The sequence below is a fragment of the Protomyctophum bolini genome (assembly GCF_963924005.1).
Source record: "Protomyctophum bolini genome assembly, chromosome: 16".
Taxonomy (NCBI): Eukaryota; Metazoa; Chordata; class Actinopteri; order Myctophiformes; family Myctophidae; genus Protomyctophum; species Protomyctophum bolini.
Genome location: NC_137877.1, coordinates 38,750,668 through 38,765,643, shown reverse-complemented (window position 1 = coordinate 38,765,643; position 14,976 = coordinate 38,750,668). Strand labels below are relative to the sequence as shown.

The 14,976-nt window shown below is 45.2% G+C and overlaps 1 protein-coding gene across 1 annotated transcript in view; it reads right to left on the bottom strand.

Annotated features, from left to right (window-relative positions):
• The window catches only part of myo16 (myosin XVI), a gene marked incomplete at both ends in the record, with an annotated part of 141,416 nt that overhangs the window by 94,920 nt on the left and 31,520 nt on the right, over positions 1-14,976 (bottom strand). Inside the window, 3 exon segments of the mRNA XM_080786028.1 lie at positions 3,686-3,811; positions 4,262-4,386; positions 10,845-10,953. Coding sequence (XP_080642154.1) covers positions 3,686-3,811; positions 4,262-4,386; positions 10,845-10,953 — 360 coding nt within the window.

Sequence of the window (14,976 nt, the reverse complement as noted above, 5' to 3'; positions counted from 1 at the left end):
AGCATGTCCTGAAATAAATGTCAGAGCTGAAATTGACATGTAAATATGAAATAAATGCTTAAAGGGACACTTCACCCTTTTTGCAAAAGAATATATGTTAATGACGTTTAGAAGCTTTAGATCACTTTCCTGGGGGTATTTATGTGTGTAATATGTGGTTTTAGATATTTTATATTGTAGCAGTGAGCCTGTTGTCTCTGATGTCATGGACACTGGTCTCACTACCTTTCTGGACTACAATTCCCATAATTATTTTGTGCACTGCTCCTCCTTGTGGATAGGGGATGTAGTCCAGGAAGGAAGTGAGCCCAGTGTCCATGACATCAGAGACAACAGGCTCACTGCTACAATCTAAAATATCTAAAACCACATATTACACACATAAAGACCCCCAGGAAAGTGTTCTAAAGCTTCTAAACGTCATTAACATATATACAATACAATACATATATTGTTTTGCAAAAAAGGTGAAGTGTCCCTTTAAACATGTAGCTAGGTGTTAACGTTGGAGTCCACAGAAGTGAACACTTCAAGTGAAACCTTTCCTGTTTTCTCAACTCGCTGTTTCTCTGTAAGACATCACTCTACATAAGCCACATCTCTAAAACTGGTGGGTCAAACTGAACAACCAATATGTCAATTTGAAGCTACGATTCGCTGCCTTTCATATGAAATGAAAAAAACAACAAAAAAATTAAATTACTTATCCTCGGTCAGAAACGGTCACATTAGAATAGCGAGGTGATAATATACTGTGCGTGTTTGGACCACACACTGAAGTAGAGCCAAATACATTTTCTTCTCACAAGCTACAGTATAAGAAAAAGTCCCGCACGCCGTCTTCACTTGAGTTAGATTTATTGAGCAAACGTTTCGGTCGACAGAACTTCATCAAAATGCCTGATGAAGGTCTGACGACTGAAATGTTGCTCAATAAATCTAAACTCACTCTCAAGTGAAGACAGTGTGCGGGATAATTTTTTTCTCTACTTCTCACAAGCTACAAATTCTATTTGAATATAAATTCAAATGGAGGTGTGTGTGTGTGGTGGGAGCCATGGAGTAAGTTTTCCGTTTTTGAAAATATTGAAAATGGCCCAAATACTTCGATACCGGTCCTAATCTTATTGATATGCTTCCACAATACACCGGTTTGCTTTCATTGTCTAAAAACAATCAAACAAACCTCTATATAATCGGATTCCAAAGAGGCCAATACGCCCTCCACATCACTCATTATGATCCAGCAGTGAATCTGTTCATGTACTGCATTTGTTTTGCATTTAAATTCCCTCCCGTTACCAATGGCGCATTTATATAGTGCCTTTATTGCGAACGCAGTGAGCACTAACTATGAGACCTAGCAGAACATGTCTGTCTGTGTGTCTGTCTGTCTGTCTGTCACGCTGTAACACCACATGCCCGCCACCAGAGGGCGCAGCTGTATCACACACAAAACACACACACACACACACACACAAAAAGAATTACGAGCTGCGTTCGCTTCCCGCGTTCGCGCGTCTTACTTGTCCAAAGCAATTTACATAGACTAGACCTGTACGTGCCTGTCGGCCACCGGCCTACTTGAGAACGATGCAACTTGGGAACCTAATAATACCCGTTGTCAACTTGTCATAGCACCCGTTTTAACTATCGGCCTGTGTCCCTTTTGTGCCCATACTGTATATGGAGATCTCTGTATCTGTCCGTCTGCCTGTGCCTGAAGAGTGCAAACTGTGACTGTGAAAAGTGTAGCGGTTAAGTAATCAATTTGCAGGTGTGTGGGGGTGCAATGGCAAACAATTGGCTGAGGCAGAGGCTGGGAATTGCACAGGTGAGGGGATTTAGGCTGATTAGGCCCACTGGCAGAGCCGCATGAGCAGAGCCTCTTGTGGTGGTTCTGGAGAACCGTGGGTCCGACCGACTCGATACCGGGCACTGCACTCCCTGCGGGGGTGTGGAACGCGTGTGTCGAATGTGAAGTAGGTGGGGCGAACGGTTCTCGAGTTACGTGCATTACAACCGTACACACACACACACGCACACACACACACACACACACACACACACACACACACACACACACACACACTCACGCACACAGACATGCAGACACACAGAGACGTGGCACATTCATAGTAGGATTGTGCATTTCATTCACCCATTCACACACCGATGGCGGAGGAAACCACGCCTGCACATCGGGAGCAATTAGGGGGGTCTTGCTCAAGGACACTTCAACACTAACTCTGGAGGAGCCCACGGGGATCGAACTATCCGGCTGCTACCGACCACTCTACCCACTGAGCCACTACTGCCCCAAAAGGCAAAAGGTGTCTTTGAGTCAACAGTATAATACAGTGTTACAGTTGCTCAGCCAATGTCTCCTGCAGGCAGGCAAGCAGTATGGGCTTGTGCTTCGTCGTGACGGGAAAAAACCCTGTCATTAATAAAACCAGTAATTACCACACGGGCGCTAGATCATTTCAAATGCATAGCGTAAAGCCAAGACGGTAATGTATTTGTGATGGAGGGAAAGGGTGCGAGACCGTAGGTGGAGAAAAGTCAATGATGGGGAAAGGCTATGCCTCAGTGTCTCGTTGGTATGCAATAAGGAGCCGAGCGCTGGAACCTCTGAAGTGCACGCTAAAGGGAAATAAATAAATAAAAAGTCACAGGGCCCCGTGGTGGTGATTTAGACGCTGCTGATGAAACCCAAATCGATTCTCCACCGCTCTCTTCTGCCACTCTCCAGTCAGGTACACTTATGCACTCACTCATCCACAGTACTATACATACATGTGTGTATGTGAACGTTTCTCTAATGCCAAGAAGAGTCAGAGGGACAGAGAAAGAGAGTTGCTGTCAAGGCAGCTGACACTTCATTTAGAATCAAACCAGAGGGAGTTGGGTACACTTAACACCGCACACACGTTTGTGCGTGCGTTTGTGCGTGCGTTGAAATAAAAAAATATATATATATACATAGCATATGGGTGACAAACAAATGGTGGATGAAGACAGAGAGAGAGAGAGAGAGAGAGAGAGAGGAGAGAGGAGAGAGAGAATATTTAAAGACACAATACTGGAAAAATACACAACCTCTGGGAAGATGAGCATGAGAGGTATAAAGAGCCCTATTCTAAATAATTTGTCTTTTGTCAGCAGCCAAGCACACACATAGCCCCAGAAATGTAATTAAATAACTGGTGGTGTCAGCAAGATTTCAACGTGATTGCTCACTTTCCTTCATAGCGAGACCCCCCCCCCATCTCCCTTCCCCAACAGAACACATCCAACACAGCACTCCCCAACCCAACCCTCAGCCCTTCAAGTCTAGAAATCAGTCTTCCTAGTATATACCTTTCCGTGAGGAATCTCGAATGCGTTTACCATGCAGCGCGCCTCCTTGAACACGGACTGATCAATGAGGGCTTGAGAAGAGCAGTTTATCAGTTGATCACAGAGAAGTCGCCGAGAGGCAGTCCCTCGGGGGGATATGCCGCATCGACGCTTTTCCCTCGTTATTTCAGCGACTTTCATTATCGGTCGCGTTTTCCCCTCCGCGCGCACGCACGCCGGCCCGGGTCGATGTTGTCGCATGAGGTTGGAATTAGCAATTAACGTCAACAGTTGGGTGAGTGCAAAGTCATGCAAAGTCAGGTGCGGACGTGGTGTTCTATACCTGTCCATATTTGGCGGCCAGGTGGAGGGGAGTCCAGAAGCTGTTGTCTGTGACCTGGGGGTCCGCTCCACCCTCCAGCAGAACACACACCACCTCTCTGTAGCCGCTGGCACACGCAATATGGAGCTGTGGAAGGAAGAAGAGAGACATAAAGTCAAAGTCAGTGTTGATTTTAGTTTTAGTCATAGTCTCAACAGTGAAAAATCACACCCGTGTGAACCTGAGTGGTGCAACTCTGTGTGGGGGGTCTCCGGTGGGCCCCCCAGGAACTTCCAAACCCACAGAAACACGCCCAGGGTGCCAGCCCGGTTCCGGCGAGCCGCCCCACGTCCGAAACGGTCGAGAAATGACAGTTACTCTGTGGGGGAATTAGCATTTAGCAGAAACCTCTCCCCCTCTCTCTCTGTAATTAGCAGGCAACAGTGCAACACTATCTCTCTCTGTGTTTCTAGCACAACAGCGTCACTTTTGCCCCTACTGGTACTCTAAACATAGGGACGGACATAGGGACAGGTACGTGGACATATAGGGGCATCGCTTGTTCCTCGGACCACTCAAGAAAGGGTGGATTCTTACCAGAGTGACCCCGTCGTCATTGGGCTGGTTGAGACTCGCTCCACTGGCAACCAGCTGCCTGACATCGGACAACATGGTGCTGGGCCTCTGAGTCCTCATGGTGTGCATAGAGGACACATCAACCCCTACAAGTAGACACATAGGCACATTGTAAGTGCTACATGCACTAAGCAACTATAGTCGACTATTCAACTAGTCGACTAGTAAATCCACTAGTCGACCTTGCTGGTACTAGTTGACTAGTTGATAAGAAAAGAAAAAAAAAAGAGAACAAAGTTTTTTGTGTAGGCCTTAAGATCAGGTTATAGTCACCAATGTACAGTTTTTAAATGTACAAATAAAATAAAATAAAAAACCCTACATAATAGGTAGTTAAACAACTAGCCGACTGGTAATCTAGTCAACTAGTAAAAATGACTATAAGTGAATGCCCTAACATGCACACAGTCTTATTTTGAATGTGTTTTCTGTTTATTTGCTCTTTTTTTTCTTAACACAGTTAACACAGTTGCCTGGAGGAGACCATAGCATGGTAATTGCACCCATTAATTTTATCCTAAAGCTTTGCCACACAAGTTGTTTCAACAGTTTCTGCACCACACACATGTGACATGTCAAACTGACTGGCTTCATTGCCACTAATTATTTTTGAGATGCACATTTTTACACACATTTAAGATATTTCTCTCATTGGTTTGCAAATTCTCTGTTTCGCCATCAAAGTATCTGTAGCTCAGAAACGGTAACACGTATCACACTATTCAAAACATAATAATTAAAAGCAAGCATGGTGTCAGTATAAGAACTAAGTTATGTAAGGGATAATGTATGGCTGAGTGGTCATCGTTTATAGAAAAATCACAGGCTGATTAACCACCGACGCGAAAGCGGAGGTGGTTTTACACTCGTAAAAAGACTGTCAAACATGTTTTTATACTCGTAAAAAGACGTTGTTTAGCGGTTTGTGTTTTGTTAATAATTGTCTCCCAAAGTTTGTGGGACTGTTCTATATTTTACAAAGACAGACTCATTAATCTGCGTTGAGGGCAACAACACTTTAAAATTTCCCCAAATTGTACAAGAAGAGTATGAACCTGCAGCCATGGGACATCATGTGTATGGCCATACCAGTATAATAATTAATAACATGGAAAAGACCATATTCTCATTGGAAAAAACCCAACTAATACAGTTATATCATGACACATAAGATCTCACGATCTCAATCATGAAGTCACCGTGATCTGAAGGATCTAATGCACAACCATGAATGGAATTTCACTTCCACATTCTAAAAAAAAAAGCAGCATTGTTCCATGCATTGCCTAATGACTATGTTGAGTATAGCAAGTCGTTTTGAAAAAGTTGATGAAAGTTCAACTTTTTCCCACTGGGGTTGTCGGCAAGAAAAAGCAGCAGCCAATCAAGAGCTCGCCGTGGTCTATAGGCATTAACCCATTCTGACCTGAGATCAGATCCATACGAGGTTTCCACTGGACACACACTGGGTCTGATTAACCCATTCTGACCTGAGATCAGATCCATACGAGGTTTCCACTGGACACACACTGGTCTGATTAACCCATTCTGACCTGAGATCAGATTCTAAAAATGTCAGTCGTTCTTCGATTTTTCAAAAATAGCAGACCTACAAGCTCGTAGCGCGCCACTCGGTGGCGCGCTATGAGCTTGTAGGTCTGCTATTTTTCAATAGCTAAAGCATAACATGATGCTAGCACTAAAATGGGTTCCCGTTCAGAATGGGTTAACTAGGCATTAACTAGGCATACTGTATAATACATGAAGGTGATGTGGGTGTTTCACACGTTTTGGCAGGTATAGAGCGAGATCACTCAGCGACCAACGACCAGAGTCTCCACCTGGTCTGTTAAACCAGTTGTTTTCTGGTCTCGACCAGGTGTTTTCTGGTCTCGACCAGGTCGACACCAGTTGCGACTATAGGTCTCAACCAGGTCGTTATTATCGTCGAGTCGACCTAGTTCGACAATAAAATAAATAATAGTCGTTTTGGACTCAATCTTAGGCAGCAGAAGAATGCTTTGAGGAAAAAAAACACTACTGCTGTTGGTGTGAACTGTGAATTGAGCTAGTCTAGACTGGCTCAGTCAAGGACAGAAAGAGGTCAACGCACCACTTCATATTCACACACACACACACACACACACACACACACACGTGCGCAATGGGCACCGGGGGTTCTAGCGGTTTGCTGTAGCGGCGTATTGATTACAGATCAATCTATGTTTCTCAGCGATTAGCTATGGGGCACTAACTAATGGGACTTTTCCACATCGATCGGTTGGATCGCCTCTAATCGATGGGTTTGTCTTAGCAAACAAATGAGAGCCTTAGGCTTTGGGGGTCTACTACTACTACTACTACGGTATGTCAGGCACAACCATTATTATTATTATTATTATGGCTTGACATTCCGGTTAAAAAGGGGAATGCTTACCATTGGTGCAGGTTCCCAAACAACCAGCAGGTAACCTGTTAGTTATACATGAAAATGTTAAAGCGCAAATAACATGCATTTTAAAACTGCTTTTAATATTTAATAATCTTATTGTCTATGTCCCTCAAAGTTATTTCTAATGGTTTGAGCCTCAATCACCACTCTGATATAACCAGGCCTTGTCATTTCTTTATGGACTTTCAAAGCAGTTTTAGATGCAGTACCACAATGTCCTGAGTTGGTGGGGGTGCTGATATGCAGATTATTTAATATTTGAGTCATTATAATACTGATGCTAGATAAAAACCAGGCTTGTTTCCATTCCATGCCAGCTTGGAAAATCAACAATGGTGGACATTGTAAACAAAGTGGAAATTTGGAACATTTGGAACTGAAGACTGAAGAAGAGGGGGAATTATACAAAGTAGGGTGACATTGATGACATCACGATGAGACCAAAATCAGTTGAGCTGTTCCTGAGAGCAATTTCCATTAAAGCACCTGTATGATATGAAAGCCTGATTGTTCAAAATTGGTTATTTGTGGGGATAGAAAACACATATGGGAGCCCCAAAAACACAAAAGAAATGGAAAAAGTTGAATTTTATGTTATAGGTCCTTTAAGATTTATCTACAGTAGCTATAGGAGTTTAGCCACTGTAACTTAAAGAGTTACTGCAAAAAAAAAAAAAAGAGACAAGAAAGGATTTGTTATGAGATTACTGTTGTCATCTCTCCGTAGCAAAGAGAGTGATGCGCACAGTCTTCTCCTTTCCATCACACACACATACAGGCTAGAGAGAGCATGGAGAAACGTTGCTATGGCAACAGAGAGACCTAGATCGTGCAGGCAAAAAAGTGTGTTTGGGGGGTGGCACGAGAGCGAGTGAGGGTGGGGTGGAGGGAAGCTGGAGAGGATGATGTATCTAGAGAGAGAAGACGGGGGGATTACCACAGGGGTTCACAGTAGGGCAGCAATGACACCCAGAAGCCCCCATAGCTTGTTCAGTGGCTGGAATAAGGGACTAAGGGTGCGTGTGCGTGCGTGCGTGCGTGCGTGCGTGCGTGCGTGCGTGCGTGCAGTACAGTATATGTGCACGTGAGCACTACTGAAGCCAGGACAGCAGCAGAGACAGAGAGGGTGGTCTGCATTTGTGATGAGCCGGCTGTCTGGCCAGTCAGTAAGTAGTCCTCGTCTGTCATGTGTGATCCTGTGTGGCCGGTGGTGACAGATGACGGCGCAAAGGAGGAGAGGAGAGGAGAGGAGAGCCCTCCATCAACGTCCATGTCTGTCTCTGTCTGCACCTTTCCCCTCCCCTGTTGACTCCACGTCTCACAGAATAATCCTAACATGCACATTTGACTGTGCATGTTCGCTCTCCCTGTCAGGGGCGCGCGCACGCACACACGCATGCACGCACACACACACACACGGGTTTGTAGCAAAATTGGGTCAGAACATTATTAGGTATAAATCAAAGGAGTTTGTGTGAATAATCGTAGTTTAGCTAAATCTATGTTTTGCATTATCATGCTAAAGTATGACGGTAAAGCTTATTTGCTTCACCGTGACGTGTGATATTCAGTAGACGTTAGTGGCACGCATCGTAATGTGTAATAAATGGGGCCATGTGATTAACTGAGTGGGACTTGACAGAGAGTGAGGCTTAACCCATTTAGACCGATTAAAAAAAAAAAAAAAAGGCTTCAAAATGTATTTCTATAAAACCTATAGGTTTCTATGTCAGTCGTTCTCAAACATTTTCATGTCAAGGACCACCAAAAACGATATGAAATTGGCCGCCGACCCCCATCTGAAAATATGTTGTTCAAGGGACCTCCTCCCCCAGAAGCAAAGATTTGAGTTAAAAACGTTCGCTCTGAAAGAATATATATTCAAAGATTTGCGCCACATTTTCACACGTTTTCAAAAATAGCAGACCTACAAGCTCATAACGCGGCACGAGTGCCACGCTATGAGCTTGTAGATCTGCTATTTTTCAATAGCTAATAAAGTATAAACATAATGCTTAAAACACCAAAAAGGGGTTCCCGTCTAGAATGGCTTAATGGTAAAGTGGGTGGAATGTGGAATGGGTGAGACGGGCAGAACTGCCAGCACATGCTGTGGCGTTGAAGGAAGTGTCTCATCGGACGGGACTCGAGGGAGATGACACGAGACAGAGACAGGAGGAGGGAGGGCAAAGATCTCCTTTAGCCATTATTAGAGAATGCCGTTGAGATGTTACAAAAAAAATGGCACATTAAAAAGAGAGGGGGAAAAGGGAACTGAACGGAACACACTAAGTGAAGGCTATTACAATAATAAACCTCTCTTTCCGTGCATGCGTGGGTGACACACACAGACACGCACAGCACAGACTTGGTATTTTACGATCTCTTCAAAACACAGTATGTGCTATACTAGTACTCCTACAGAGTTTGTCCAAAATTTGCCAGTAATGTATAATGAACATGTGTCATCGAGCTGTGTCTTATGTCATATGTCAGAATGGGCTTTGGTAGGCTACTAGGCTAGACTTGACTAAAACCATGGGATACTATGTCCTGTGTCAGGATGGGCTTTGGTAGGCTAGACTTGACTAAAACCATGGGACTGCAATAAAGCAAGAGTGCCATGTAGCCGGTTGAACCAAGATGCTCCGGGCCACTTGCATATAGCAGTATAATACTGTCTCATTAAGACACATGTACTAGTCTACTATCCAACCTACAGTATAGCACCGTTTCCCCGTCTCTCATGTTGTAACCACATGACTTATTAACTGGTAACTGTCACACTCTCACATTAGGCCAATGTCTCCTACATGAGGAAATGGAAAGTGTACTTTCAAGTAATTTGACTTCTTTTTTTTTTCTTCTCCCCCTGCGGGGGTGATGATGGCCAATGAGCAGCTTGCCCTACTGAAGCAGCCAGTTAATTGCTATACGCAGTACATGGAGAACGGAATGTCAAAAGCTAAACTGATCTGCACTTTCTCTCCTCTCCATCTCTCTCACTCTGTCTCCATCTCTCTCACTCTGTCTCCATCTCTCTCACTATGTCTCCATCTCTCTCTCCTCTCCATCTCTCTCACTCTGTCTCACTGTCTCTCTCTCCTCTCCATCTCTCTCACTCTGTCTCCATCTCTCTCACTCTGTCTCCATCTCTCTCACTATGTCTCCATCTCTCTCTCCTCTCCATCTCTCTCACTCTGTCTCACTGTCTCTCTCTCCTCTCCATCTCTCTCACTATGTCTCCATCTCTCTCACTATGTCTCCATCTCTCTCTCCTCTCCATCTCTCTCACTATGTCTCCATCTCTCTCTCCTCTCCATCTCTCTCTCTCTGTCTCTCTCACTCTGTCTCCATCTCTCTCTCCTCTCCATCTCTCTCACTCTGTCTCACTGTCTCTCTCTCCTCTCCATCTCTCTCACTCTGTCTCCATCTCTCTCTCCTCTCCATCTCTCTCACTCTGTCTCCATCTCTCTCTCCTCTCCATCTCTCTCACTCTGTCTCCATCTCTCTCTCCTCTCCATCTCTCTCACTCTGTCTCCATCTCTCTCACTCTGTCTCCATCTCTCTCACTCTGTCTCCATCTCTCTCTCCTCTCCATCTCTCTCACTCTGTCTCCATCTCTCTCACTCTGTCTCCCTGTATCTCTCTCTCTTCTACATCACCCTCACTCTGTCTCCTTCTCTCTCTCTCTCTCTCTCTCCTCCATCTCTCTCACTCTGTCTCTCTCTCTCCTCCATCTCTCTCACTCTGTCTCTCTCTCTCCTCCATCTCTCTCACTCTGTCTCTCTCTCTCTCTTCTCCATCACTCTCACTCTGTCTCCCTGTCTCTCTCTCTCCTCCATCTCTCTCACTCTGTCTCCCTGTCTCTCTCTCTCCCCTGCATCTCTCTCACTCAGTCTCTCTCCCCTCTCTCTCTCTCCTCTCCATCTCTCAGCAGGAAACCTCCTGACCACGTGGTTGGTCCACCGTTAGCCGACCGGCAACCAAAAGAACATGTCTCAAACATTTACCATGTATTACACCACCGTTATGACACGACACGACACGACACAGTATGACACGACACAACACAAGTGACCTGGAGTTTACCGTTTTCCTCCAGGTGTTTTCGGAGGATGTAGCTGGTCTCCGTCCCCTCAGAGGCGTAGTCCAGGGGGATGTTTCCGTTGACGTCCTGCAGCAGAACATTAACCCCAGCCTGGCAGACATCGGAGGGAGGGGGGAGAGAGAAAACAACATTGAGTCCCGGGCTGCTATGGCCATTCATTCATCAGAGCGGTCAATCGATGATTGAGTGGGGCCCAATTATCAGAGCCTCCCAGATTGCGAGTGCCAACGAGAGAGGCCGAGGCGTTAACAGACAAAATGGACTGAATTAAGCAACTCATTATATAAAGGCCCCGGGGGGGGGGGGGTCATTGATCAGACTTTGGGGATCAGTGTGTATACGACGCGCGCCATGTGACAAGATTAATGCGCGTTTCCTCGCAAAGAGAGTCCCGCCAACGCGGGAAACCTTCTGTTTCGGTGTGAGATAACATGAAGGAGGCATGCACCTTCCCTCGGGCGCTTTGAAAGACCGCCGCTCACAATAACACCACTGTGATTGATCACCTCTCGGCTGCATTTGTGTATTATTATTATTATTTGGAACACGGCAAGCAGAAGAAGAGGTACAATATAGAACGGGGGGGGGGTGCACTGCATGGGCAACTTCCAAGGTGGAGAGAGGGCCACTATATATTTCCACGCTCACTGCAAGAGGAGCCACATTGCATATTACTGTCGTGGCAAAAGAAATAGCAGATCTACAAGCTCAACTCTGTATTCGAATTGAAATCCTGAATATTTCTTTGCTAATTTTTTTTTATTGGAATCCTGAAAAGTATCATTTAAATACAAATGCATTGGACATAGAAAACACGATAACGTTAATGCAGTAATACTACGCTACTCATTTAGATGCGGGTCATGTTCAGTATTACGATATTAACATGTGGGCCGCATAGAGTGAAGGTGGGGGCCTTCATGTGGCCCCTGGGGCCGCGAGTTGCCCATGTATATACGATATAGAATATACACACATGCTCCGGAAAATACAACACATTTACCTTATAATAATAATAATAATGATGATGAAGTGGATTTTATAGCGCTTTTCCAAGTGCTCAAAGCACTTTACAATGGTTCATTAATTCATACATTGGGAGGTGAAGCGGCGAACAGTCGACGCCAGCGTCCTCACTTCCCACACACAGACGGTGGCGAGCTCACACCGACCGACTCATTGGAGGCAACGTAGGGTTCAGTGTCTCGCCCAAGGACACTTCCACATGTGGACAGGAGGAGGAGGAGGAGCCGGGATTCGAACCGCCGACCCACAGGGATCATTGGACAACCTGCTCTATACCTCCTGAGCCACAGCCGCCCTTATACCTTATATACAGCCCTGTATTGCTACACTCCTCCGTCTCCCTCCATCTGTATCACCCTCTCCTCGGGGGCGAGGAGGAGGTGCTAAAACCAACACATATCCTTTTACAAGTGGCCATTGTCAAGCATCCAGCCGTAAACCTGTGGCCCCGCGTCGTTTGACTAAACAACAAAAGACGAGGCGGCGCGGCGCGGCTGTAACGACCGTATACCTCTGCTGGTGAACGGGGGGGGGCGATAAGAGGGGACAGGGGACTTTAAGTGTGAATCCTTATTGAATATTTACAGCTAATGGAATTCTAACGCCACAGTCCCAAGTGCGGCGGAGAGAGATTTATGAGCCAGACCTCGGACGGACAGAAGAGGGGAGGAGGGGGGGTGAAAAGTGAAGAACGGAGGGACCGGCTGACAAAGCATCCCACAAAAACGGTTCGCTAAAATGAATCACCAAATCTACAGTCACAAGGACACACACACACACACACACACACGCACACACACAGTATATACTGTCCAAAGATACCTTTTGTGTCAGGGGGTGGTTTTCAAGTAGGACTCAAATACAAGGAGGTTGGGATCTAAAAGGAACTCTTTTTTTTCAAAAAAAGGTTTGCAGGAGCTCAACACTATAGCAAACAGAACTGGAACTCGGGATGCAATACAATAATCCAACAAAGAACACACGCTAACACAGGGCTTAAATAGTTTAACAGGACTCAGGTGAACTCAAATCAAATCAACACAAGGATTGGCTGAGGGGGAAAACAAGACACAGGTGAAACAAAGAATCAAAAATCAGGGAAGGTGAGACAAGGCAGGAATCAACTACAAAAGGAAGACAGGAAACACAAAAGCATCACTTCAAAATAAGATTCAAGAACGCCATAGCGTCATATCCTTTAGCCTGGAATCGCAAATGCAGTGTGATAAAGGCAGAACGCGGCTGAATGCACGCCCACATGAAAGTGGTCACAGCGAGGCAGACAATGGTACCTACCTCCCCATCTGGGAGCTGTTCGCACTCCCTTATCAGGGTTAATTACGGGTTAGTGAAAGTAATAATTAACATTACCCATCGGCAGCTGCTTTGTGTCAACTCATGAGCCAAAAATAATCTATTAATAAACCTACCACAACAATAAGTATATAACACAAATATAAAGTAGGCTTATTTTTTTTCTTTCTTCTTAGAAAAATAGCAGATCTATATTAACTCTGTTTTTCGTCAAAAACGTGTCGCATTGCGATTTTTGCATTTTTGACGAAATGTGTAGTAGTGAGCTCGTACACATACAGTACAGTCTATTTTCACTATTTGTCATAATACTGTGCGACTCAAAATGCCAATCATAGTAATGGTCCTTCTGTGCACCTTGGGACCTTATCATTGGCCCCTGGACAACAATTGGCATGCGTTGGTGTGTTGCGTGCGTGCTGCCTAGCGGGTGGTTAACCCATTCTGACCTGAGATCAGATTCATACGAGGTTTCCACTGGGGACACACTGGTCTGATTAACCCATTCTGACCTGAGATCAGATTCTAAAAAATGTCAGACGTTCTTCGATTTTTCTAAAAATAGCAGACCTACAAGCTCGTAGCTCGCCACTCGGTGGCGCGCTATGAGCTTGTAGATCTGCTATTTTAAGGGATATGCGCTGTCCCTGACACAGGGACAGTAATAGTCTCTATAGTCTACACTATATATCTTTATAGCTGGGATTCATATAGCGCTTTTCATGATACTCAAAGACGCTTTACATGTGTTGAGACCAGGGGGGGGGGGGGAACAAGAGAAAAGGACAACTTTGGAAAAAGAAAACTATTAAAAGAATAAAACCGTATATAATAAAACAGTGCATATAACAAGTTTTAAAAACATATCAGCTTGGGAATGCGATTGTGTGAACAGGTGGTGTTTTCAGTGCTGATCTGAAGGTGGGAATTGAGGGGGGGCATCTGGGATGTGTTTGGGGAGAGCGTTCCAGAGGGTAGGGGGCCGGGGCGGCCACGGAGAAGGCCCTGTTGCCCCACAGAGGGTAGGGGCGGCCGCGGAGAAGGCCCTGTTGCCCCACAGAGGGTAGGGGCGGCCGCGGAGAAGGCCCTGTCGCCCCAGGTTCTCCGTTTGATCCTTTTTGGGACTATAGTATAGGCCAAATTCCAAATACCCAAAAACTTGGGACACTCGCTCACTCACACTCACTCACTCCAGCGTGGTAAATTATGATGAAATTGGTGACCTGCAGAAATATGTGACCATCTTGTTGTCTTCACTCAATTTACATGGAAGTCTTTAAATATGTGGCCTAAATATCGCTAGGTTGAAAAGCTGCTAATGAACAAATAACTGCAACGATTTACATTCAGACACTGACGTTATTTATGGGATTGTCTACACAATTATTGTCACATATTTCAGCAGGTCACCAATCTCACCGTAACACCACCATGCTGGAGTGACCGAGTGTAAGTGAGCGAGTGGACGAGATTTGGGGTATTGGAATTTGGCTTATATAGTGTGTGTTGATGAGGCTGGATGTGTTTGACACAGAGACAACAGGACCGACCGTGTGTCGGCCCACACATGCCCCTTATAGCACTCTCAGATGTCAAAGCATGCCTGGCTAACATGCACCCACATGCTTTAATTGTAGGCTAATACATTGAAAATATGCTGAACAAAATGTGGTAAAACAATACAATTCTGAATTGTGCTATATTAAGCATGCATTTTGACATGTGATAATAACCGGTTCAGATACAAAAGCATAATTAAAGTGTGGGGTATGT